This window comes from Epinephelus fuscoguttatus, linkage group LG7 (genome assembly GCF_011397635.1).
Source record: "Epinephelus fuscoguttatus linkage group LG7, E.fuscoguttatus.final_Chr_v1".
Lineage (NCBI taxonomy): Eukaryota > Metazoa > Chordata > Actinopteri > Perciformes > Serranidae > Epinephelus > Epinephelus fuscoguttatus.
The window spans coordinates 37,592,655-37,618,118 of record NC_064758.1 but is presented as its reverse complement, the minus strand read 5'-3'; the positions used below and the strand labels follow the sequence as shown (position 1 = coordinate 37,618,118).

Sequence of the window (25,464 nt, the reverse complement as noted above, 5' to 3'; positions counted from 1 at the left end):
CGAGACCAGATTAAGCGTGTGAGAGAAACACTTGACATGGAGGTATCCCGCTAACTGAATGGGAGGGATGTCGTATGCTGTAAAGCCCTCTGAGGAAAATTGTGATTTGTGATATTGGGCTTTATAAATAAAACTGAAATTGAAATGGAATTGAAATTGTTATATCCACAATCCCACATTCATGTGCTGCGTTTTGCACGAGGTTTGCGATGTTTGCTCCATTATGAATTTGGTGTAGTTACTGCAATAAAGGTGCACAGTGGAAATAAGCAAATGGAGTGTGTCATTGTGATTAGCCTGTCATGTATGTTTAAAATCTTGTCAAATCTATCTATCTATCTATCTATGGTGGTAATCACCAGAAGATCCACGATATTATCACGATACTCAAGCCATAATACAATGTTGTGCGATTTTAATTTTTATGTCCCCACATGAAGACTTTGTCAACATCTGTTTCTTTACCTTAAGTTAAATTTGTATTTGTCATATTAATAACTTAAAAAAAACCAGATACTTGGCACTGTGTGATGATATGATATTGCCACACAAAAATATCACGATACTATGCTGTATTGATTTTATCCACCCGTACTATCTCTGTCTATCCATCTACACATTTTTTAACGTTGCTCACTGCTGCTTTCATATGCACAGCTCTCTGAGGCATGCTTTGTGATAATACTACTACTGCAGAATCATGAAATGTCAAAGTCAAATATTGTTAAAGGATAAGTCAGATAAAATTGGGCTTATATATTTTTTTGTTGTCAACAAACACTATGAAAGACTGAGCTGATTATACTAATATATGTTGTCTGTGTATCTAAAGACTGATATAGCTTATTCCTCTGTGCCATAGACCCCATTGCTGTCCAATTAACTATTCAAACACATCAAAGAGCCACGTTGTTGCACTGGGTAACATGTTTCTTCATTATAATGAACACGACCACCACCATTTTGAGTCGATCCTACAGTAAATACACCATGTTGTTACCCATCTCTGGCAGACAATAGCCTTCCACAAATGCACTATTTACTCCTGTCTGAGTAATGCTTGCAAAAAACTACACTGCTGAGCTGTTTCAGAATACTATTTAGGCTTTTTAAAAATTAAAATATATATATCAATAAACCTACTTTTAACAGATTTATACAGGAAAGTATTGAGAGACTGATACACTGTTGGTTTTGATCTTTTCATTGGATTTGCTGACAATATACTAGAGCAGCAGTAGCTCAGTCCATAGGGTTAGGAAGCTGGTTCAAATCCCTGTTCCAGACCAAATATGGAGAGTGGACTGGTAGCTGCCGAGGTGCCCTTGAGTAAGGCACAAAACCTCCAACTGCTCGGGGAGCCTGTCCATGGGCAGCCCCTCGCACTGACACCTCTCCATTTAATGTGATAAAAAACTAAATTTCCCCTCGGGGATTAATAAAGTATTTCTTCTTGTTCTAAAAAAACACATAGACTATCGCTAAACCTATCCTTGCAAATAGGGCTACAGCTGACTCTGAACAGAATATACAACCTGTGACTTGCTCATATAGATCTAAATGAAATACGGGGTGCAGATATGGAGTGGGGTGTGAAGCACCTCACAATGCCCAACATTTTTCATGCACTCATCAGAGGCAACTTGGGGTGTTTGCTCAAGGACACCTGTATTTGTCACCCATAAATCTAACCTATGGTATGAGTGCTTTTCTGCTCTAGAAGTACAAGTCACCCAAAACCACAATATGCGGTATACACGACATAAAATACATGACGACACAACCCAATATCCAAAATAAATGCTGCCATTGTTCATTTTTTGCAAACTGCAGATACATTATGTCTAGTTATTATGAAGTGGATACGTTAAGATTCTACATTTCAGCAATGCTGTGTAGGGATCAACCGATATGGTTTTTTCAGAGCCGATGTCGATACCGATTATTATCAAACAGAGATACCGATAACTGATATTGACAACCAATATATATGTCTGCCGTAAAAATCATAGCTGACACAGAATTAAGGAAACACCAGAGGCAGGATAAAGACTCAGAATAAAGAACGTAATTTTACATCTTTCATTAAATAGGAAAATAAATAAGTTAAAAATAAATAAGTAACGAAGCTGAAGAATATGCCAGCTATATAAAAACAGATTTATAACAATAAATAAATACACGGTAATCACAAATACAACATTTAGAAAATAAAATGAAAAACAATTAAAAAATAAATAAAATAAAGGAGAGCTCAATTAAAAGCCTGGCTAAAATGGTAGGTCTTGAGTTTACTTTTAAGAGCCTAGAGTGGTACGTGCAGGCAGTGAGAAGCACGCCAGGGGCAAAACAGCGCAGCTAAGGAAAACAACATATCAGCAGAAAAAAATCACCAATACCGATAACGGTAAAAATTGATATTATCGGCCTCGATAATCGGCCAGGGCGACCCCTAATGCTGTGGTTAACGTATGGTTGGGTTTAGGCACAAAAGCCACGGATGAGAACATGTTTGGGCTTAAGATACCCCATTTTGGTGACTACACAGCAGCTGAAAGATGCAGCGATGTCTTTGTACAAACACAATCTCTTTAAATGGCACTATCTGGCAGGAAGCGCAGCAATGTCTCCATGAAAAAACAACCCCTTTTCATGACACTATTCACGGTGGAAAAACAGCAATGAGTCGCTAAAAAGCACTGATGTTTGGGGGGTAAAAAGCTGCTGGAAGACACAGCGATGACTCACTAAAAAAACAGTTTTGTTGTATATTGATCCTCAATAGTGGTCTGCAGCTTGCCAGGCATCACACCTGGATGTCACCCCATCCACCATCCCCACCACCTTCGGATAAAACACTCAGCTCATATACTATGACTGGCCTACAGAATGACATGTGAGAGCTACAAATCCTTGATGCAGTGGTTTGCCTCACTTTACTTTAAGATGATCTCAAACAGTGGCGAAGGGAGAACAAAGACATTTAACAACGATCAGGATTAGACTGAGCAGCACTGCGGTCCAACAAGGTGTCAGGGTTTGTTTCATTGAGAAATTAATACCCGACCATTCTTCAAAATGGGGCTGAAATCACCCCTGGCATCCTCTTTTGCCAACTCACATTACCGTAATTATTTCAGAATTTGCCTTGTAATCCAAGCTGAGAATCCTACCCAGAACGAATGGGATGTCAGCTTTATGCAACTACTTGTAAAGGCATTACAGGGCGTTAAGTCCCGCGTGGATTTGAATTGGTCTCAGCAGTACAGGATTAGAAGCAGCGGGGATTAGACCTTCCCTAGAGGAAATACGGGAGCAGGGGTGGCCGAGGGACTCAAGATATAGAATACATATTGCTTGATAAACTGGCTGCAACAGGAAGCTGAGAAGCGTCAATTATACTTCACCTCAGTAAACTGTGTCAAACTGCACTTTTTCATTAATGTGATACAGAATGGATAAATGATCCTTCCTCCGTCTGTCTCTACATAATCAGTTTAATCTGCTTTTGCCACAGGTATGACACTGTTGGGTATTCATGTGGTGCAAAGTGACGGTAGCCCTGTGGTTGCCAGAATTTATTTTCTCACAGTGTGGATGATGAAAACAATCACAATGACAATGTGATGGCTATTACGGGATACAGCAGAGACACAGTGTTCTGCTCATGGACTTCACTTAACGCTTTCACATGCACCTGAACCTCCTTCCTGCTTCTCTCTCTGCCCACTCATCGACTACATCCTGCCGCTTCCTCGCCAATAAAAGACAGGTGCATCCAGAAAGGGGACTAACGTATGAGCTTGTGCGTCAGTGGTCATCCACAATCATCCTCTGCGGAATCACTGACCTCAGGGCCATTTCATTCCAGCTAAACACACTGACCCACACTTCCATTAGCAACCTAATGTGATTGCAGAGCCCTGCGGTGGCGCAGAAAAGCTGAGTCCAGTCCGAGCTAACAGACTTGCATGAAGACAAACGACCACAATTCAGCACGTTACGGCAATGGGTTATTCTGTTAGCCGCCAGCCAGGAAGTGAGTGGGAAATGCAGGATCTGAGGATGAAGCCAGAGCTACAGGGGATGGGAGAGGGATGGCCTGTGTCTCCCTGGCGCCTGTGAGTTTGGGGATGTGCCTGACTGAGGCCACAATTGGCATCACCTTAGGATAGAGGTTTCCAAAAATAGTGGGGGAGGGAGGGACGTGAGGCAAATGTACTGCCAGGGATAAAAGGGACAGGTGTATGCAGGCATGAGGGGACTACTGAACAGGCCTGCCAGCACAGGCCCAGGAGCCCAAAGTGTCAGGAGGCCCCTGGCCCTCGCCTGCAAAATGCAACTGAAATTAAAAATGACTGAAAAGTGATTCAAAATAACTATAAAGAGATCCAAAGGAACTGCAGAGCGACACAACCATCTTGTTCACGATACTACGGTATAATTCTTAATATCACATCAAAAATTCATATCGTGATACTCGCGATATTTCAACTTGTTGACATATTGACATCATACTGCTACGAATGGCAGCAACAAGCATGGACAAAAGCGAAGTTATTACAGACGCCGCAGTGGTTCCAAAAAGAGGAGCAGCCTCAGTAGTGTGGAATAAACTGGCGTCCTGAATGTTTTATGAACAGCTCCGGACTTCTCAGACTCTTTTAGTGACTTACCGCTCAGAGGGAACTCAGTCAGCGGCTCCTCTGGCAGCAGCACAGCATCTTTCCCTCTCCTCTCTCACCGTGCGCACACGGGAGTTGGTGTCGTGAAGTGATTTTGTCATAAACCTTTGGTAATGTAAACCTACGTGACGCTCATGGCTCGACAAAAACTCCATATATGTGAATGTGTGATAGTTGTGGTATCATAACAGCGTGTCACAGATTACAGCGTGATGATTAGAGGAGAAATGGCAGAGCATAAAGGTCCAGGTGGAAAAACAATAACTCAATCACTTAGGATTTTACTAAAAGAAGGAAATCACCTGTTGATTTATATATATATGTATATATATATATATATATATATATATATATATAGATCCCACGGGACATTTTTTGTATTTGGAAGCTGTTTAATTGTTTAATTTGTGGTAAATATTAATATTGTTTTTGTTTAGTTTTTACTGAATATTTGAAGCAAACTGTAAAACTAGATCACTTATTTTGTTGCATTTCTAACCAACAAATTATATATATCGATATTGCAAAAATACCCTCAAACATTGTGATATTATTTTAGGGCCCCTACACCCCTACACTAAATTACTTCAAAAAGACACTACACATCTTCACAGAGATACAAAACCACAACAAGATGCATTATGATACAAATACATGAACAGCTACACAAAATGAGGCTAAACAACTGTAAGGTGCCCAGGGGCCCATTGTCTGACAATGCACCTCTGTATGCTAACACAACAGGAATTTAACTACTGTGGTTTGACCCCCTGCTCATCAACAGCAGCAGTGGTACCCAGTGAATGGAGACATTTAAGCTAGCATTAGCTACATTAGAACCCAATTTCTACAATTTGCGACTATACTGTACTTCTTCTCCGAGTCATAACTCAGGCAAATGTACACACACAGACATAATACACGAATGCTCATACTCAGCATGACTTACACTTTCCGAAGATGTCACCATGTCCGATGTCCATGTTGTTTAAACGTCCGAAAATCTGCGTAGAAATAGTTGAAAAAAAGACGGTCCGTACGACTCCAGATCTTGCATGAGAAACACAGCATTTTAAAGTTTTCTTCGGTATTCAAGTAATTCCGCGATAGTTGTCTGAATATACATGGGTACATTGTTAACAGGAACTGCTAATAGCTAATTCGGCATACTTTTAATAGTGCCACACTGTCGAAATATGAACAAATGTGAGCTAGAAACAAGCAAACAAAACTGTAGCCTACATGCTAACATGCTATGCTAGCTTCAGCTTCTTCTTCTCCTTCTTCTTCTACTACTTCTATCACCAAATGGCATGGAGTGAGGATGAGAATGTCTCCTATATATAATATTATTTAAAAAAAAAACAACTTCTCAGTCGTGATAATTAACACAGTCTAAGAGACTGGAATAATAATAACACTAATTTCTTAAATTCTTTTGTAGAATATCTAATTAGATCAAACTGCTTTTATCTTTGTGAGGTTTTGAAACAAATGCCTTCATATTTCTGACAATAATTTGCTATAACATGCTCTATTTGTTCTTGCCCACAGTAATCACATCGACCTGTGTTATGTTTACCTGTTTTGAATAGTGTACTGTTTGGTCTGTTAGTAATGATGCTCTTGATGTCTGTTTTGCAGAAGCTAACTACCAAATCTGTGTACTGTTTATTGCAGCCTCATTTGCAACTGAATCTGCCTTTTTATTCCCTTTGATACCAATATACGCTGGCACCCATAAAAATATTACTGTAGAACCCATCATTTTAATTCTGTTTTATGTTTGTTGTTCTATTGAAATGTCTGTTGTTTCAGTAACTGTAAACTAACAAGTTAGGAGCTGTATTTTGCCTCCTGTTTACATCCCCCAAGACATTATGGGAACTGTAGTTTCAATGTGTCAGGGTGTTTATGGTCCCCTCTTCCATATTTGTCCAAATTGGTAGGTCGCTCAACAAAAAGACATGAAGACAGATTTCGGCTCTATGCAATTTTTAACCAGCAAAGTTTATTTATATATAACAACAGTACAAAGTGAATCCTTGGCTTGCAAAATAGGTGTGCTTCATATTTACAATAGGTACACAATAATATATTATAACAAAATCAAAGCAAATAAAAAAACCAAGAGAACAACCTTTTTTTAAATACTTTAAAGTTTCTTACAATTTTCACAACACTTTTATAAAACAAGAAGAACAGACAGCCATTATTATTATCATCATCGTCATCATCATCATTGCCAGTAATTACTATTTTACAGAACTCCAGTGTCTACAAAGGGTTTGTTTACAATGTGTTTAAAATGGAAGGATACTCATTTTATACTCGGTGATATCTTGATACACTGATCGGGATTTTGATTCGTCTGTAAGATGCCGTAAAGCAAACCAAAAAAAAAAAAAAAATGCTGATTAAATGCTTTGTTTCGTATAAGGAATGACACGTGCCAGTCAAAACTACAACACCATCTCTTCGGCAACACGTTACACCGAGAGCAACATAAAAAAGTGCACAAAGCATCTTCAATTAGCAATCAGCTGGAGCTGAAATGAGGTTGTGTTCATGAGCATCTATCCATCTCTCACACAACTGGCAGTCAAATGGGATTCTGCGCTGCAGAAAGAGTAAACAAACTTTTATTTTTTTCAGTTCAAACTGAATCAAAATGTTCCCAGAAATGAGTGTACAGCATGGAAACACAAAAAAAATCTCTTTCACAAAGAAAAAAATAAAAGGTGCATTCAGCTGTGATGCAAGACGTGTACAGATGGGCTTTCGGGAAAATTGCAGTTAGGCTAATGACGGCGTGGATCGATATGGAATACCAGGCAGAACTAAATTAAGATGCATGCAAAAATCACGCCAGACAAAAAAGGAAACATCCTGATATAAATGAGAGGAGAAAAATCAAAGCCAACCAATTTGTGTGCGTCTGATTACGTTCGTCACATTTTCTGAATACAGGGGAGCTCATCTGAGAGTTGGAAAGACTCTAATAAACATACATTTGTTTTTCATCCCTTGCAAAAAGGAAAAAAGGCATTTAGGTCCTGTTAAAATGATAAAAAGCATTACTCCATACAAGCAATGTGAGGTATGAGGAGGATACATTTCTATTTGCTGAGATTGGGAAGACACCTTAATCAAAAAGGAAGAAGCTTTATGTTTCGTGTATGTTCTGTATATGTGCGCCATTGTGTACCTAGACGGGGGTCAGGGAGCGAGAAGGTGCTTTTTCAGATGAGGGAACAAATTACAACTACTTATTTTCCCACTTCTGCCCCCACTGGCCGGACACAGTAATAGCGTGTCAATCATCACCTCATCCTACATTTCTCCTTGCCTGTTAGTTTGATGTTTTTTTTTTTTCTTTCTTTCCATCTCCTGATCACACTGTGCGCACAACTGACTCAGATCAAAGAGCAGCTTCAAAGCCGGAGCAGGAAACTAGAGCTAAAGGGGTTCTCTCTCTTTCTACCTCTCCCTCTCTCCTCATTTCTCAACACTTCTCTTCAAACAGCTCAGGCGAGCCAAGTGCTGAGCGAGGCAATGTCTGCCTGAGCCCGGCCGTACCCTCTTCACCTTCCCTTTTTACTTTATCTCGCTAAGACAGTTCTCAGCAGAGCGCCGGTGCTGGGTATCACCGAAAAACTATTGGGCTCCGGAGCGCTGAAAGGACTGTGCCCGAGTCGAGGACTAATAAGATCAGGAACACTGAGCAGGTGGGTATCTAAGGCCACAGAGAGAAGAAGCACCTTTCACCCACTACTGGTGTTTGTCATGCTCTCAACACACACAACTGCAGTATACTGTGCAAACCTTTAATACTACCTATTTTCAAGTACTTGATGTAAACAACAAGCAAACACATATCCCGGAAGAAAATGAAATTACCGATCCAGAGGATGGAATCTACAGTTTGTTGTCATCCAGCTAGGAAGTCGGAAGGTTACATCAGCCTTTTCACTTTTGGTTTCAGTCAGGAGACGCGTCCACGTCACATGAAACATACTTATTTTTTATGCGTTTTTCATGTTTTGTCCCTCGTTCCCAGATCTCTGTCCTCCTGCTTATGTTTCGTACCTTTCATGAGTTTCAGAACTCACCGTTCCAGTTACATGAGCTTCAACTTTAACCGGCTCTACACTCCAAAATGAGAGCTTTGCTCCCTCTGTAAAGCATAAACCGATTTTTGACACATTAATGAGCTATTGGAAACAACAGGATCTTTTGGCACTTAGTCAAACTAAACCCACAACCCAAGCGCCAGAAAAAATGTTGGCATTGTACGTTTCTGCAAACCACAGATACATTACATCTGTGTGTTAGACGGGGCGCTGTGATCTGAACAGAAGAAAAAGAAACTGCTGAAATATCAGTCGTAAAATAGACATAACTGTTTCCTTTCTGGTTACAATTAGGGATGTTAGTTTCCGTTGATTTTCCTTCTGACAGTCCGACACCCATTAATTGGTAACGAACCACTAATTTTTAAGAAAAAATGTGGCGCTCCATTGACTCAGGGTGCTTTCAGACCTAGAGTTGTCGTTCTTTTTAATGTTATGGGATGTACATGTCTTGCCTTTTATTTTATTTTCTGTTTGCTAACAATCAGCTAATTACGTTAGAATGCAGAAGCATAGCGCCCACTGCCCATCCTCCAGTCTCCAATGGTTAGCTAACGTTAGACTTGGCCGCTCTGCCATGTGCACCACCTGGGCCAGATGGGAGCTAACTGCAACGCCGTTCATTCGCAATTACCACTGGTAACGCCAACCCGGTGGTGAAACAAGGTTGCAGGGGTAAACATGGTAACCACAACTCTGATCTGATGCTCAATGTTAGATACATGGAAACAGAGGAAGCCCTACTCTGCGTTCATTTAATCGGATGATACGGATGAAATGGAGCAGTATCACTGAAGATCGGTGGGCGGTGTAGCGTAGTTCAATGCCCCCACTGAAAGAGACGACGAAGACATTTAAAAAATTGCAGAACGAATCAGTAATTAAGTAGAAATAATTCTGTCTCTACATTATTACGACCTCCTCCACCGTCGACATGTTTGTAGCTGTCTAAATCTTTTGCCCTTGCCCTCTACTGCCATCTAGTGGCTGAATCTGTGCCAACGCAAAGGACACATGGAAGTCTGAGGTGACATTTACAATATTTGAAACGGATAGTAGTGACGCTTTATGTTTCTTTACCTTTCAACAACACTGTGGTAAACGTGTGGTGGGGTTTAGGTGCAAAAAACACATGTTTATAGTTAGGAAAAGATCATATTTGGGTTTTAAAAACCCGGTTGTAGTGGCACAATCATGGCTGGAGAAGTTGTCCATGTCTGTAAAAAAAATTTGTGACACGATCCAAAGTGGATTCTGACAGTTTGCTAGAAACATCCATAGCTGAGTGGCTAAAAAGCCGCTGGAAACACAGCTTGGCAGGTGAGTCTCGCCTTTGTGTCACGCAATCCACCATCCCTTTCACCTCTCAGTGACAAAGTCATGTAGTATACTTTGCCACTTTAGGAATGTTGATACAACTGTAATGTATTTGTGGTTTGCAGGAACGTACAACATCATATATTCTTCTGCCGGCTGGGCTGAAACCCACTGAGCTAAGCTTCTTATTGTCTGTGCGAGGACATGGGTGGTGGTTGGGTAAGATCTCCCATCAGCTAACATCAAAACTAGCCAACAAGAGCCAGGGCAACTCATTGGCACTTGATAAAAATCAAAGATGGACCCTTAGAACACTTCAGATGTGTGATAGCATGCATGCAAAGTACACATAAAGTCAATCAAGTTCCCAAAGAGATACAAACCGTGGTTATATAACGGAGAGTTTCAGCCTACGGAGACAAATTGCCCTCGTCTGGTCTCTATTAACTGCTAGCTGCATGTACTGCGCCGTGTGAGCAGCTGAGTCACAGCCGTGACAGCCACAGTGCGGACGATACACACTCTCCTCTAGCAGAAAGTGATTTTGAGTAAATAATGTTTGGGAAGCAGTTGGACGGGCTGGAGCCAGGACGGACAAATGGAGTTGTTCACTTGACGAGCTACTGCAAATATCTACGGAGCTCAGTTCAACTGAGCCCCTTTCTGTTTGCACAACTCAAATAGACATACAAACAAACAAATTAAAAAACATTTGTACATTCACATACACTGATTGGCAACCGGTACATACACAGATGACCTAACTGCTGAAAAAAAGCCTTGGACACCAGGTTGATGCTGATTTAAGGTCATCTCCTAAAATACACTATCATCTCCGTCATCCTCAGGTTTAGGTGCAAGCATGCTGGCTGGACTGTGACCACCACGAGCGGAGTCCCGTCGACTCTTAGATGATGAGCACGAGTTTCATGTTTTCCTGTACACTTCTGATTGGATAAAGAGCAGAGGTTTTGTCCGTGTCGTGTGAAGCATCAGTTCGAAGAGGGAAGGAGTGAGAGAAGACATGGACCATGGCCTGCTTTCACCACCACACCGCCCTGATGAAGCGTTACGCTCTTTATGTCTTTATACAACAACACTTCTGGGATCCTGGGTGGATATTTCAACTGCAACTGATAATATTCAAATGTACAAGTACAAAAATAAAATCTGAGAAATCTGAATGCAAACTCAGCTGTCCAACGTGAGAGCTGCTTCTCTGCTTCTCGCCTTTTTTTTTTTTTTGTCTCCATTTCACACTCAGATGTGAGTTTCTGACTGAGTGGAGAATAAATCTGTTCCTCCATTCGCTCTCGTGGACTTTGCAGGAGTCTTCCTCAGTACGACACAAACACACACTCATGCACACACACGCGCACACACACACACCCCTCCCCCACGCGACATACAATTTCCTGTCAAACTGAGAGAAAATATCCTTTGAGAAAAAGAAACAAACAAAAAATAAATAAATACAAGCCATGTTGTTGCCTCCTCTGCTGATGTTCCTTCCTTACGCCATTATCGGCTCCAGCTGCAGGGCCTCTGTTGCAGTCCGCGGGCCCTTAGCTGGCGCCATCATGGAAGGAGGTGAGAGAATCACAAACTAAAGCAGTTGTATGTCTGTCCGGCTGTGGATGCAGAGAGGTCCCAGGTCTGGTTCGTGGTTGAAGCTCCCACGATGAGAGGTAAGTAATGCTGGACCTTTTTTCGAGGAGGTCCTGTAAGAGACTGTGGTCCTGTCTCTCTCGTTCTCTCTCTCGTTGAGTTGCGGCCACTCTCAGCTCTCGAGAGACATGGCAGAGATGAGCTGCTCCACCTTGTAGGCCAACCTCTGCTTCCTCGCCTGTTCGTCCTGCTCCAGGGCCGCTGTGATCTGTACAGAGCGAAAAACTGTGGTCAAACACCAGCCATAAAAACACCACTGCATCCTTGTTGGTTCTCATTAGGGATGTCAGTTTCGGTTAATTTAGCCAGTAAATAGCCAAAGAGAAAACACAAAATGATGCGAAAACAAGAGGCCTTTCTTTTCTCTTCTCTGCATTGACTCAGTGTGCTTTAGCATCGCATTTCAAAGCACCATCTAATCATTCATTCACTCAATTTCTATAATCGCTTATCCTGTTGGGGGTTGCGGGGGGGCTGGAGTCTATCCTAGCTCACACTGGGCGAGAGGTGGGGTACACCCTGGACAGGTCACCAGACTATCAAACAAATAACACAGACACAGACAACCATTCACACCAGTCATCAATTAATCTGCATGTCTTTGGACTGTGGGAGGAAGCTGGAGTACCTGGAGGAAACCCACACTGACACGGGGAGAACATGCAAACTCCACACAAAAGGGCTCCCCACCCTGGGTTCGAAACAGGAACCCACTATCGTGCCATCTGTCTGGAAAATGTGATTGTACAATCCCATGACATTTTCAGGATTGCCATAACCCTGTATATGGCTTCATTTTGAGCCGCAAACTTCTTAAACATGGTTAACTATGTTAGCACCACTACCTCTGCTGATGCTGCGAACAGCGCTAACAGTGCTAATGTAGTAAACAATGAAAGTAAAGTAAACAGAACGGAGGCTGGGCGCAATGTTTCCACAACAACGATGTTGTGTCGGGACGGTGATACTAGCAGTAACTGCCAAATGAATGGGGCCGCTGAGTAGCTCCGGTCTGATCAAAATGGTGCACAGTGTAGAGCTGCCAAGACTAGCTAACCAGGGGAGACCAGAGGGTGGGCAGTGGGTGCTTCAGATTATTCCAACACCATATAAATGTAGAACGAGGCTGTGGAGGTAACTGGGATGTCTGCTACTCGCCCCTCAAAGAATGAAATAGTAACAGATCATTGGTCAGTGACATTTTTGTAACATCCTATTGAGATTACAAAGCCTACCATGTCAGTGGGAGGTTGAATCAATGAATCAAAATAAACATTATATCTTTATTAATGTAAAGTTATACATGATGGCTGGTAATGCATTGAAGATAAGTCTTGCGGGGTGTGAAGCACTAGCTGTTGAACGTGCACGCAGGGGTGCAGCGTCAAACTCCCTGTGCTGATGCTGCTAATGGCGCTAACAGTGCTAACATAGTTAACAATGCTAAAGGAGGTTTGCAGCTTAAAATGGACTCACTAAGGTGACCTGGGGGGAGAACAGAGGGTGGGCACAATGTAATGTAATCACTGAATGAGCGACTAGCTAACTAGCACCCATGCAACCTAAATGGCGCACAGTGTTAGCTTAGCGCAGGGCTAGCTTAACAGTGGAGACCAGAGGGTGCTATGTTTCCACATGTTCACGCTGCTAACTGGCTGTCTGTCTCCCACCATATCCAGGTGATGGACAGTAGTAAACTGAAGGGTAGCAAAATTAACCTATAGAGCAACATGCGTAACGGGTCAATAATATTCTCAATGGTTAACTGATTAATGACAAACTGTTGACATCCCTAATTATAATACGTTAGATTTAATAGCAGATTCTTGCTGCAGTACAGCCTGTTCTCTTAGGTTTCTATATGGACACCACATGAAAGAATGAAGAAAAGAATTACATCACTGTCTGTGTCTCTGACAACATGGAGAAATATTTGTGTATTAGCCTTTCCCCGTTTTATCTTCTGAGCCCATTTCTTGTAAATTTGGCATTTGTCAAGTCGGGTTCAAAAGGAATTCAGACAGGCTCTCCTCTCCATTCTCTCATCTGGTGTCTGCCTTGTCAGGATGAATCTGTGTCAGAGTGGCAGCACTGCACATGGCAAAGGCCTTTAATATGATCATAAAACAGCAGAAAATACTACAATATGGGCCATGTCTTCATCACCTTTGATATGGATGTCAGTATCCACATGCAGTGGCTTTTACGTCAACATATTTAACATATGGTTTCTGGTTTGCGCCTGTTTGCCACTGCAGGTTGATTTTTGCATCAAACTACAGCAGACTGGAATGCAACGTTTCACTCAATTATTCAGGATTCAAACAAAATATTAATTGACCACTCTTATGCAATGTGTAGTTTCAAATATTCTGAAGTAAGAGATGAATAATATATTAAAGCAGGGGGAAACTGTCACCCACAATGTAAAAAAAAACAAAACAGAAAAGATGACAAAATTAAAAGGGAAAGTTTTTTTCTTTACTCATGCATTGTATTAATCAGTCAGAGACTCAGCAAAGGCAGGGACACATAGGCTATATCTTCAGTAGCTAGCTAGCTAACCCAACACTTTTCAGGGTTTGGTTTTGGTTTTGGAACAGGGAAGAAACGTATATCGTATATCTTTTTCCAACCTCTCCAGGTAACGAGTATCATTAATACACGACGTGCCCCAGGCACAACATTTAGCTCTAAATCCACAAAACCAGCCTGAAAATGAAGGAAATCTGAAACAATGGAGCACAGCTGTGTTGTTGTCGCACCCTGGTCTGAGCCGGCCCGATGCTACGTTATGATTGGCTAGTCTGCATCCAGGGGCGGGACTTAGCAAAGGGTCAATTGACTGCATGTCTACATGCATCTGGACAGACATGGATGTGAACTGTAACTGCATTTTGACTGGTTGTGGAGGCATACAATCACGAGGCAGTAACTCTAGTTGCTAATAAAATTTGATGAAGACATTTCCCTCTGTATTCTACTGAAACATCATTTATATCAGCACCATCTCCGTGCTCCACCTGCCCTGCTTTGAGCTTCTGCTGCTCCATTCTGCTCCCTCTGACTTTATTTCCCCCCACACTCACCTGTCTCATTTATTGACTCCTGCTGCACTGATAGTATAAATTCCTACAAATAAATTATTTTTAAATTATTAGTGTGTACAGTTTTTCTCGGGTGAAGTTGAACTCTGCTCTTATTAAATGTTTTGGACTGTTTACTTCATTAACTGAGTACTTCTGTGCAGCGTATTGTTTTCTTCCCTGTGCTTGGTGATCTCAGATAAATTCTCCTCTGAACTCCATTCTGAGCTCCTTCACTTGCTGATTTTACCTGGAGGGCAGTCCAAGGCGCTGATTGTGTAATGAGCTGCTGCCTCTGCAAATTAGCCACTAATTGCAGGCAGATTGCGAGCGCAAATTGAACAAAAGGCATGCCGCAAATTTGCCCCTGCGCTTTAATGTACGTTTACCTTGCCCTCGGTGTTCCCAAGCTGTTCGTAACTGGCGAAGGTTAGTGGGGTCAGCTCGGAGTCTTCAGTAGACTTCCCCAAAGCCCTGAGGTCTAGTGAGACCTGAGCTTAACAAGGCGGAGTGTCTGATCTGGAGAGTAGAAAGTGAATGTCTACAAGCTCTCAGCGTGCTGCTCTGTCCTTTTCGTCTGTGCCGAGTTAGAGTGGACTATCCGTTATATAGGGCTCTCATGAGCAGAATCATACAGCAACACACACACACACACACACACTGTCAGATCACAGGAAGCGTAAAAAGGGAGGGAGGAAGATCAGGGAGGAAAGAGAAAGAGAGTGCATTTATGGAGACATTCTGCTTCTAATGTCAGCTCCTCCTCTGGGAAGCATTAGCCTGACCTTTATGTTGGACTACAGTATCTCTCCCTCTTTCCCTCTCTTTCTATCTCTTATTTTCTCTCTCCTCCCCCACCTTCCTGTACGTTCCTTCTCTTTTTACCCATTATCCAGTCAGCTTCCCCTTTGCTCTCCATGAATCTCACACACCCACTTTGCTGCCTCTGCAGTTGCTGCTGCCTGATGCACACATGCACGGAGACACATGCAAACTCATTTTGCACACTCCGCACATGTCGCGCCATCGCTCCTGCAGTGTCTGCTGCCTCTCAGAGTGCAGTGCGTTAAAAACCTCACCTAGCATTAGCGCTTCTTCATTCTTACTCAGTGCCTCACAAAGGGCCGTGTGTCAGGCTAACCGGGCCAGAGCTGCAGCCTACTTAAATGGATTTGGGAGACGGCAGTGGGAGCTGCACCTGCATACAGTGCTACAGATTAATAATAGATTGCTATCGGGGCCCGATGAGGAGGAGGAAACGCTCTGCCTGTAGCTGCCAGCCTTTAAGAGCACTTAAGCAGATGAGTGGAAGATGGTAGGTGGGCAGACAGATACTGTGTTCTGCAACAGGACAGGCGGCAAACAAAGGTTCACCATGCTATGGAGGGAAAAAAGAGAACAAGAATGTTGCCGACATGTTGCCGACAGACAACAAGCAGGAGTCAACTTTTACTGCATAAAAGGTGGCAGAGCTGCCAAAACAAAATCCTGGAAACAGTGACGGGTGGACCGATTGTTTTCACAGTATCTGTTTCTTTTAAGATGATACATACAAATTTATCAAACATTTCGAGTTTGGATACTTCTTGCAAAATATGGTGTTGGGGCCCTTCACTAAGTCCTGCCTCTGACAACAACACAGCTCTAATGCAGTCGTTTCAGATTTCCTTCATTTTCAGGCTGGTTTTGTGGATTTGGAGCTAAATGTTGTGCCTGGGGCACGTCATGTATTAATGATACTCGTTACCTGGAGAGGTTGGAAAAAGATATATGTTTCTTCTCTGTTCCAAAACCAAAATCAGACCCTGAAAAGTGTAGGGTTAGCTAGCTAGCTACTGAAGATATAGCCTACTGAATGTATACACATGCTGCTTTTGCTTTTTAATGATTATAACAGTGAAACAAAGAGCGACCCTGCTGTACAGGAACCAGTGAAGGGAAGCAGGGAAACTTTGCTGATAATCAACCAGCTGTGTGTCATCACAGTGTGTGCAGATGAACGTTGTTTGGAGCTCCCAGCCCGTCTGACAGCAGAGGTCTGGGTGCTGGCAGCAAACACTGTTCATCTGCACACACTGCGATGCCACACAGCTGGTTCAATATCAGCAAAGTTTCCCTTTATATTCATTGTCTTGTGTGGCGATCAGCAGTGATGTGGTGGTTCACTTTTACACTGTGATCTGTAGCCTATAGTTCGGCTTTAGCTTCTAACTATCTTTGTCTTTTTAACCTGTTGTTGCTGCTGAGTCAGTTTGACATCCTGGATATATCCTTCAAACACAGACTGCAGACCCCTCTGTCTGCTTCTCTCTGGAATCACTCTTTCATTTCTCCAAAAATATGATCATATTTCTTCAGGGAGTGCAGTTAGTTACAGTGTGGGCTCCATGCTTACTCTGACAGCCTGACGGACCATCACAAAGGGGCGGGGCTTAGTGAATTAACCGAAAATACTCTTGATATGAAATGTCTCTCATCTTTTGTTTCTACAGTGATGCATTTTTGCAGACAGATAAGGAAATGTTTATATGTTAATATTTCTTAAAGGGAGTTTGGAGTCATATTTTCCATCGGGAGCAGGATGGGAAATAATCTCAAAAGGAATCTAGTTGCAGTCTTACAAATATCAACTCTGCGAGATCCCCAGTCTTTACAAAATCTTATAATGTGTGACTAAAAACTCAAACTGTCTTTAGATGTGAGAGAGCGTCAGACTTTAGTCTTTTAAAAGTCTTTCAAAGTCTTTTAGTGAATGGTAAGCATTAGCTGCAGTCACTATAATGATTCACATTTCTTTTAACCTTCTTTTAAATACTCCTGTGCCATTTCTGCCTGCTCAGGATTTTTTTCTGCAAAACTGCCCCTTGTGAATTGGACGAACCTTTGTGATTCCTGCAGGAAGCATCAAAAAGAATTGTGCTTATATTAGATGTACATGTGTGAGTGCATGTGTGTGTGGAAGTAGCACTTACCTCCTCACTGTACTTGCTGACGTAAGAGTAGATCTCATTGAGAGCGCTGAGCATGTTAAACTCTGTGGAGTGGAGTCTGGCCTGTTCTGCCAAATAGGCATTCATGTCCTGGTCACTAATGGCTGGCAGCCGGTTGATGTCAGCGTAGTACCTGAGGAAGCAGACGAGAGGCATCACTCGCAGAGACCCAGACAACATTATAGCTCAGCTGAGCCCTAAATTCTTTATACAGTCAAACTTTCTGAGCCATAACATCACTTTCACGAACAATGAATGCCTGGTTACAGCCGCTCACAAAAGGCTTTTTACACAATCTGGTTGAGAAGTGTTGGCAAGAAGAAAGAGAATTATGAATCTATTTCCCTGAAGATCCCAGTTTTTATTGTAAGAGGATACAAAGAAGACGTGACAGAGGGGATCAGAGCGGTGTGTAAAGCCAGTGCATTAGTTCCTACCTCTCTACCCAGCTCTTGTAATTGGGGATATCTTTAGCGTAGAGCAGCTTATTGGACGGGGAGTCTTTGCCCAGGCGGTGCTCTGAAGTGGAGCAGGAATCCATAAAGGTCTGAGCCACTACAGACAGACAGGCGTCCGTGATGCTGCTCTTATGGATGTCAAACACAAACTGTGGGTTCTTGATCACATTCACCCAGAAACGCAGTGGAAGGCTGGAAGACAGAGACAAAGAGAATAAGTCAGAGATGAAAGAAGTTGGTGTGAGTGAGATCAGGCAGGGCTAAAAAAAGATTCACCACGTGACCCTCTGTATTTGATATTACTTTCATGTCTTACCAGTTGCTTTTCCACGTGTGACGTACGTCCGTGTCGTGAATGCCGTGTTTGTCTGCCTGCTCGTCCAGGAAGTCAAACATGTATTTGATGGCGAGGGGAAGAGTGCTCCCTCGGTGAACTGTACTAAACAACGTCTCAAAGAGATCGTCCACAAATTTTTGTAGTGTACCCTGGGAGAAGGAGAGTGCACAGAGGTTAGCAATTAATGGGCAGCAAGAGACTCCAAAAACACGACCCGAACGCAGCAAATGAATTGAAATACAGGGCTCAAATACTCTCTGTGTTGGTGCACTGGTGCATGTAGCTTTGGTAACACTTTACTTGAAGGTATCTACATAAGGGTGACATGACACTGTCATAACTATGACATGAACATTATGTACATGTCATATACGTTTATGATTGCTGTCATTAAGTGTCATTCGGTTTTTGTAATGACAAGTTGACATTGTTTGGGTTGTCTTGATTATGACAACTTGACATTAATCAAAGTGACATTACCAGGAGCTGTCTTTGTCATGACAAGTTGGCATCAAATTTGTTTGGGATGTCCTTATAATGACGACTTGACATTAACCAGGATGACATTACCAGAAGATGTCTTTATGTTAATGTCAAGTTGTCATAATCAAGACAACCCAAACAATGTCAACTTGTCATAACAAAAACCAAATGACACTTAATGACAGCAGTCATAAACGTTTATGACATGTACATAATGTTCATGACAAGTTCATGACAGTGTCATGTCACTCTTACGTAGATATCTTCAAGTAATGTGTTACCATAACTTTTAAATGTCATGCCATGTTTTTTCTTGTTACCTGCACCAATTTTTTTTGGTGGTTCTTCGTTCACAGCTGCAGCCGAATCCGACCAAAAGAAATCTAACATCTGTCTGTCAAACAGGTCATCTTTTAAATGACTGTTCAAATATGAGGAAATCATCAGTGTGATATAACATAATTTAAGCTGCCTTTCTCTATAATTTTCTTGAGGCAAGACATTCCAAGTGAAATCTTTCTTTCTAATTCACTAGAGATTTTGGGCTATTTGGCTTCAATAACATTCTTTATATAGGTGTGAATGTGAGTGTGAATGGTTGTCTGTTTCTATGTGTCAGCCCTGTGATAGTCTGGTGACCTGTCCAGGGTGTACCCTGCCTCTCGCACAGTGTCAGCTGGGATAGGCTCCAGCCCTCCTGCGACCCCTACCAGGGTAAGTGGTTACGGAGAATTAATGAATGAACATTCTTCACATTTTCTTTCAGACTAGTGGTCAGAAAACATCTAAAATACACAGTTAGGTTTATTTTAGTTCAGATTTCTGTTCTGGAGATATATGCAAGGAGCACATGTTTAATTAGATAAAGCCTCATTTGCATTTATAAACGTAACATTTCAGTAAAAATTGTCTTAATGTAAGTACTCAACTGGAGAAGTTTCATGGTGATATTTATTAGTTTAACCTAGTGTCTTAGTTTTGGTCTAAAAATGTGTGGAATTTTACATTACATATCTTTACAGGCTTTCTCAAAATGATTTTTTTCTCACACTCTGAGCCAAAAATCTCAGCAGCATTCACATTCACCAAACTTTCCACTTTCATTCCTGTCTACATTCTGAAGGTTTTCACAAAGGGGTTTGTTCGTGAATCATTTATGACCTGATTAACAGAATATTTTATTCATAAAAACTTGCAGAAAATGACTTTTTTTATGGCTTTTGACAGTTTTCTGATTTTTTGAAAAAGACATATCCAAATTTCCCTCTGTAAAAAACTCTGACTCTGATATAACAACCACTAAACCAAGCATTTTGAACCTGGCTTTATCCAATGTTTAGATTTATGATCTGGAAATGTGTGAAAATCAGCGCATTTTTAATTAGGTAATGCCTGCCTGTGCATATGTAAACATTAAATCTCATAAAACTTGTAGTATAAAAGATAAATGTTTTAATGTAAGAAATCAACTGGGGAAGTTTCATGGTGATATCCTGTAGTCAAATTTTTTACCCTAGTGTATTATTTTTGGCCTGTAAAATGTTGTAACTGTGTGCATCTGTAATGATTTAATGTGTGTCTGTAACTTTTGCCTTCTTGGCCAGGCCCCTCTTGAAAAAGAGATTCTTAATCTCAATAAGGCAAACCTGGATAAATAAAGTTTAAATAAAAAAAAAATAAAATAAAAGAATAAATAAAAACAGTTTAAATTCAACAATACATATTTCAAAGGCCTTTTTTTTAATCTCCACTTCAGCAGCAATTTCATTCACTAAACTCTGCAGTTTTATTCCCGTCTATATTTTGAAGGGTTTTTTTACAGTGGGATTACTTTGTGAATCATTCATAGCCTGATTTATAAAACATTTTATTCCTCAAAACTTATTGATTTTTTATGGCTTTTGACATATTTTTTTTTTATTTCTGAAAAAGAGATATAAAAAATTTCTTCTGTACAAACCTTTGACTCTAATTTAACAACCACTGAAACAAGGATTTTGAACCTGGCTTTATCCGATGTTCAGATTTATGTGTGAAAATCAGCACAGCCCCGCACAACGTGTAGTCTGTACCGAGTTATGTACACAGGTCCATGTAGAGCTGAGAATTACGCGGAAAGCTCAGATTTTACGTGCACATGTACGTGGTATTTTGAGCCCTGAAAAGTGACATGATGACACAATGTATGGGAGAATATGGGAGAATATGAATGTACCTTGGTAGCTAGCAGCCTGGTCAGATAAATCTCAGAGACCATCTTGCTACCGCGGTCTCCCTCCTTCTGGTCGCCGTGTTCGTGGTTCTTCACCAGGTGCCACACCTTCACGCCACTCTCTAGATCAGGCGTGATCATGGGAGCACGTGAGCGGAGGCTGTCGGGACTGCCCGTGTAGCGGAATGAAGAATCTGTCCAGGAAAGAAATAAAAAAAAAAAAGAGAGAGAGATAGAGAATTATCAGTAATCCTAAATGACTGTGATTACAAAAGCTTCCCCTAGGTGCAGCATCATGTAAATTAAACACTCGCACTCGCACCTACAACAGCACGCCCACACACATCCCCACACAGCCTCTCTCTCATTTCCATCGCTCCTTTGTAACTCATTACAAAGCCGAATCTTCTGTGCTCCCCTCCCGCTCTAAGCTGTGCTGTAAAGGAAATTGCAGTGGTGGATAATTTCATAGAACAGCAAAGTAATGAAAGGGAGGGGAAGTTGTGGTTCTCTGGCATCGCATTGATTCGCAGCGGCCCTCTTGAAACTGGAATCCTGGATGGCACACAGGCCCTCGCCACCCATTCATCTTATTACGCACAGTGTGCAGGACTGCGGTATTTACAAAACACTACATATTTATTCCTTCTTTTCTCTCTGTCATGAATAATTTGATAGTTGTTTGCTTTTTTCCCGTTTTACACTCATTCATTTTCTCTGCCTTTCCCCTCTGTATATAATCCCTGCCTCGCTGACTGAGACAAGGTTGTGCCTGGCTCCTCTTAAAAGAACTCATAATTGGCTCTTCGCTGCCACATTCTACCAACGCCACGTTAAAAACACCGCTGTCACACTCTAATCAATGCATCAAAAGATGCCTAATTTGTTAAGCGCCGCAGCCGCCCTCCTTCATCCATACATCGTCCTCGTCTCTGCTCTCGTGTTCCCGCCTTCTTGCTCTTCACTCGCTCGGAATGATGCTGGTTTCACTTTCCCTAATTAGTCGGCATCTCCTCCTGGCAGCTGGCTCTCTAGAGATTCAGGATCTGAGGATCTTGGCGAGGATCTCTCGGACCTGGCTTCAAAGGCCGAGCTCAACAACAAAGCTTTTTTTTTTTTTTTTGTTGCTGCCAATACAGCCACTTACACCTTTCAAATAAGACCAACCTACGCCTCTGGAGTGGCCACTAGGGACCGGGGTTTAATATGGGGTTGAATATACCTATGCGTCTGTGTGCAGGACGGATTGAGGTCCCAAATCCCATCTTAATCCAGTCACTGTTTTTTACTGCTCTGGTATTTCCTCGTTTCCTCAATCCTTCCGGCACCCTCAGCCTCTCCCCAGCTCCCCTAACACTAAGCAGCGACCCACAGCCCTCTTCAGCTGCAGAGAGGGTCGCTCCTGGACACAGCCAGGCAGTAGGGGAGTGTGTTCTGGCTGATTTTAAGGCTTGAGGCGGGGGGTGGAGTGGGGTGGGGTATAAATTGAGTCAAGATGCTAAGTGTTGAACGTGAAATTGGTATGAATCCATCAGCAGGTGTCGAGGTGCAGCTGTGCCTGCTGTGCCAACCCATGATTGATGAGGGACGAGCACACGCCAGCATCGGTGGAGCCTCTGCTTTCTATGCCACGCACGTCCAACTCCAGTGCTTGAGCACCCACATGCACACACCAACAAAAAATAAATAAAAAAAGGTAAGAGAAGGATGCAGAAGAGTGCAGCCTCTCAGCATCTCATTGCAATTTCATGATAGATTAAAATATCCCGTGTGACTAAGATATTTGAGAGAAGAGACTATGTAGGTGTAAAACTCCAGAAGCAGAGGGCACATTCAGCTCTGATAATAAAAAACAACATAATGCAGATAAGAGTTTCAGCCTTTAAGAGTTCTTCTCTTGTAGTTATAGTTGTTTACATTACTTTTTTCCCTCCATCATCTGTTTAAAGCTCGGTATGCGCTGTGTGATGTTGGGCTGTCCAAGATGAAAGATGACCAACATGAAAGAAAGTGGCAATATCTTTGGTCGTGGCTCTAAAACGGTGATCCTACGTCGCACAGTGAGAGGTTCAAGGATGACCATTGTCATGGTCTTGCCATCAAAGACAGTCTAGGATAAAATTCTGATCGGAAATTTGGGATGACCATCGCACTGTGTGACTGCTGTTATGACCTACGTCTACTAACCAACCAATACAAATGCAGGTAAATGTCAGTAAGTGTAGCTAAGGCTAGATAGCCTCTGTTTACTTGGAGGTTTTCTGTTTCCTGTGACTAGTATGTTCCAAAGGCTCAGCCCGAAAGACTGAGAGACACTCGTGGAGCAACATTTCATCCACTACATATCCGACCACAAGCTTCAATTCAGTTCCAGTTTTGTTTAAGCCAGTGTAGCGCTACAGCCGACCTCTGCGGCCACAGAGGCCTCACCTTTGGTGGGGTGCACTTCCTGGAAGTCAGTCATAGTAGTCGAGGTGTTTCAGACTTTTAGTCCGACTACCTGCAACAGTGTTCTTGTCATCTTTCCTCCCGACAAACTCAAAGTAAAGGGAATATTTCCAGACACTAAGGTCAGTGTTTCCAACCAGCTTGCTGCTTTATGACATGTATGCACAGCTTGACGATTATGAAAATGAGTCCACTGATGTGATGTCGTATTTCAAGTCAGTAGTGACATGATAACAAAAGTAATGTTGTAACAGTGTGTTTGGTTTGGGAGTAACTGTAATATTATTTCTGAAATTTTATTAGTAATCAGTTACACTACTCGTTAATGGAAAAAGTAATATTGCTACCGTAACACATTTCTGCCCAACACTGCTAACACCCAAACAGACGGATAGCAGCTCGCCGTGGAGGTAAAACAAGCTGAAAGAAATGCGTGGCATTCCAGCAAAGAGGAAAAGCTTGTGGAGTTGTAGCAGCAGAAGCCTTGTCTGTATGATGTGTCCTCCAGCTCTGACCATGATCGCGTAAAGAAGGACGAAGCACGGAAAGAAATAGTGTCTTAGCCTGTGCTTCAGTAGGCACTGACATCGTACAGTCTGCATACATTGAACATGATCTCGTACCGAAGTTTATTAGATCCATGTCGCACAGTGTAGCTGTTCTAAACTTATAAGATTGCTGTAATCACACAGTCTGTTGGAGGCTTAAAGGTCCAGTGTGTAAGATTTAGGAGGATTTAGCAGTGGGATTGCAGATTGCAACCAGCTGAAACTTCCTGCAGTTAGAAGTCCTTCAGTGTTCATTGTTCCAGAGGTTTTTACCAGGAGCCGAATTATCCTCAGAGGTCTCGTCCTCTCAGAAACAAACAGACTAGGTAATTAAAAGAGGTAAAAACGCTTGGTAAAGCAGTATCACGTTAAAAATCAGTGTTTTTCCTATGCTGTTCAGCTCTTCAAGGATAGGCCGCTAGCCTAGCACCTGCTAACATGCACTCACCTTTTTTCTCTGGTAACTTAAGATCTAGACGCTCTGGAGGTTTTTATCGAGAGCTGAATTATACGTAGAGGTCTCCTCCTCTCTTAAACAAGTGGACCCGGTGATTTAAACCAGTAAAAACACTGAATAAAGCAGCTTTACTGTAAAAAACGGTGTTTTCAGACACTGCTCATCGCAGAGAGGCTGTTAACTACGTGGCTGATGCAAAAACGCAAATGGCCCTATCAAACCAGTGTTTGATTTGTCAGCTCTGGCTACTGTAGAAACATGGTGGTGCAGCATGGGTATCTCTGCTCCCTATGTAGATATAAATGGCTCATTCTAATGTAACGAAAACACAACTATTCTTATTTTCAGGTGATTATACACAAAAACACACTTATTATATCCAGTTTCTGCCATAGATCCCCCTAATTGCTACAAACTGGAGCTGAAAAGACAGTAATAACTGAGTGTACTGTAATCTTCACTGATAATCTTCATCTGATATGTCGAGACTTTTACTTCACATTCTTTCACAGCACATGCATTCAGGATAAAGGTCCTTTTTCACACAAAGTATCCTCAGGTAGAAGACTTAATTGCTCCGAGGGATGAGGATGCTGTTAGCTCTTCTTCTGTGTTAGGCAGTTTAAAGGCAGTGTTCACTTT

The 25,464-nt window shown here is 42.0% G+C and overlaps 1 protein-coding gene across 4 annotated transcripts in view; it reads right to left on the bottom strand.

The window, feature by feature from the left end:
• Positions 1-6,675: 6,675 nt before the first annotated feature.
• The window catches only part of plxna2 (plexin A2), a 278,378-nt gene continuing 259,589 nt past the window's right edge, over positions 6,676-25,464 (bottom strand). For all 4 annotated transcript variants that reach the window (XM_049580229.1, XM_049580226.1, XM_049580227.1 and 1 more), the window contains 5 exons: positions 21,373-21,563; positions 18,654-18,823; positions 18,317-18,529; positions 17,862-18,012; positions 6,676-12,011 (listed from right to left, as the gene is read on the bottom strand). In XM_049580229.1, coding sequence (XP_049436186.1) covers positions 11,916-12,011; positions 17,862-18,012; positions 18,317-18,529; positions 18,654-18,823; positions 21,373-21,563 — 821 coding nt within the window. In that variant the 3' untranslated portion in view covers positions 6,676-11,915. The remainder of the gene's footprint in view (positions 12,012-17,861; positions 18,013-18,316; positions 18,530-18,653; positions 18,824-21,372; positions 21,564-25,464) is intronic.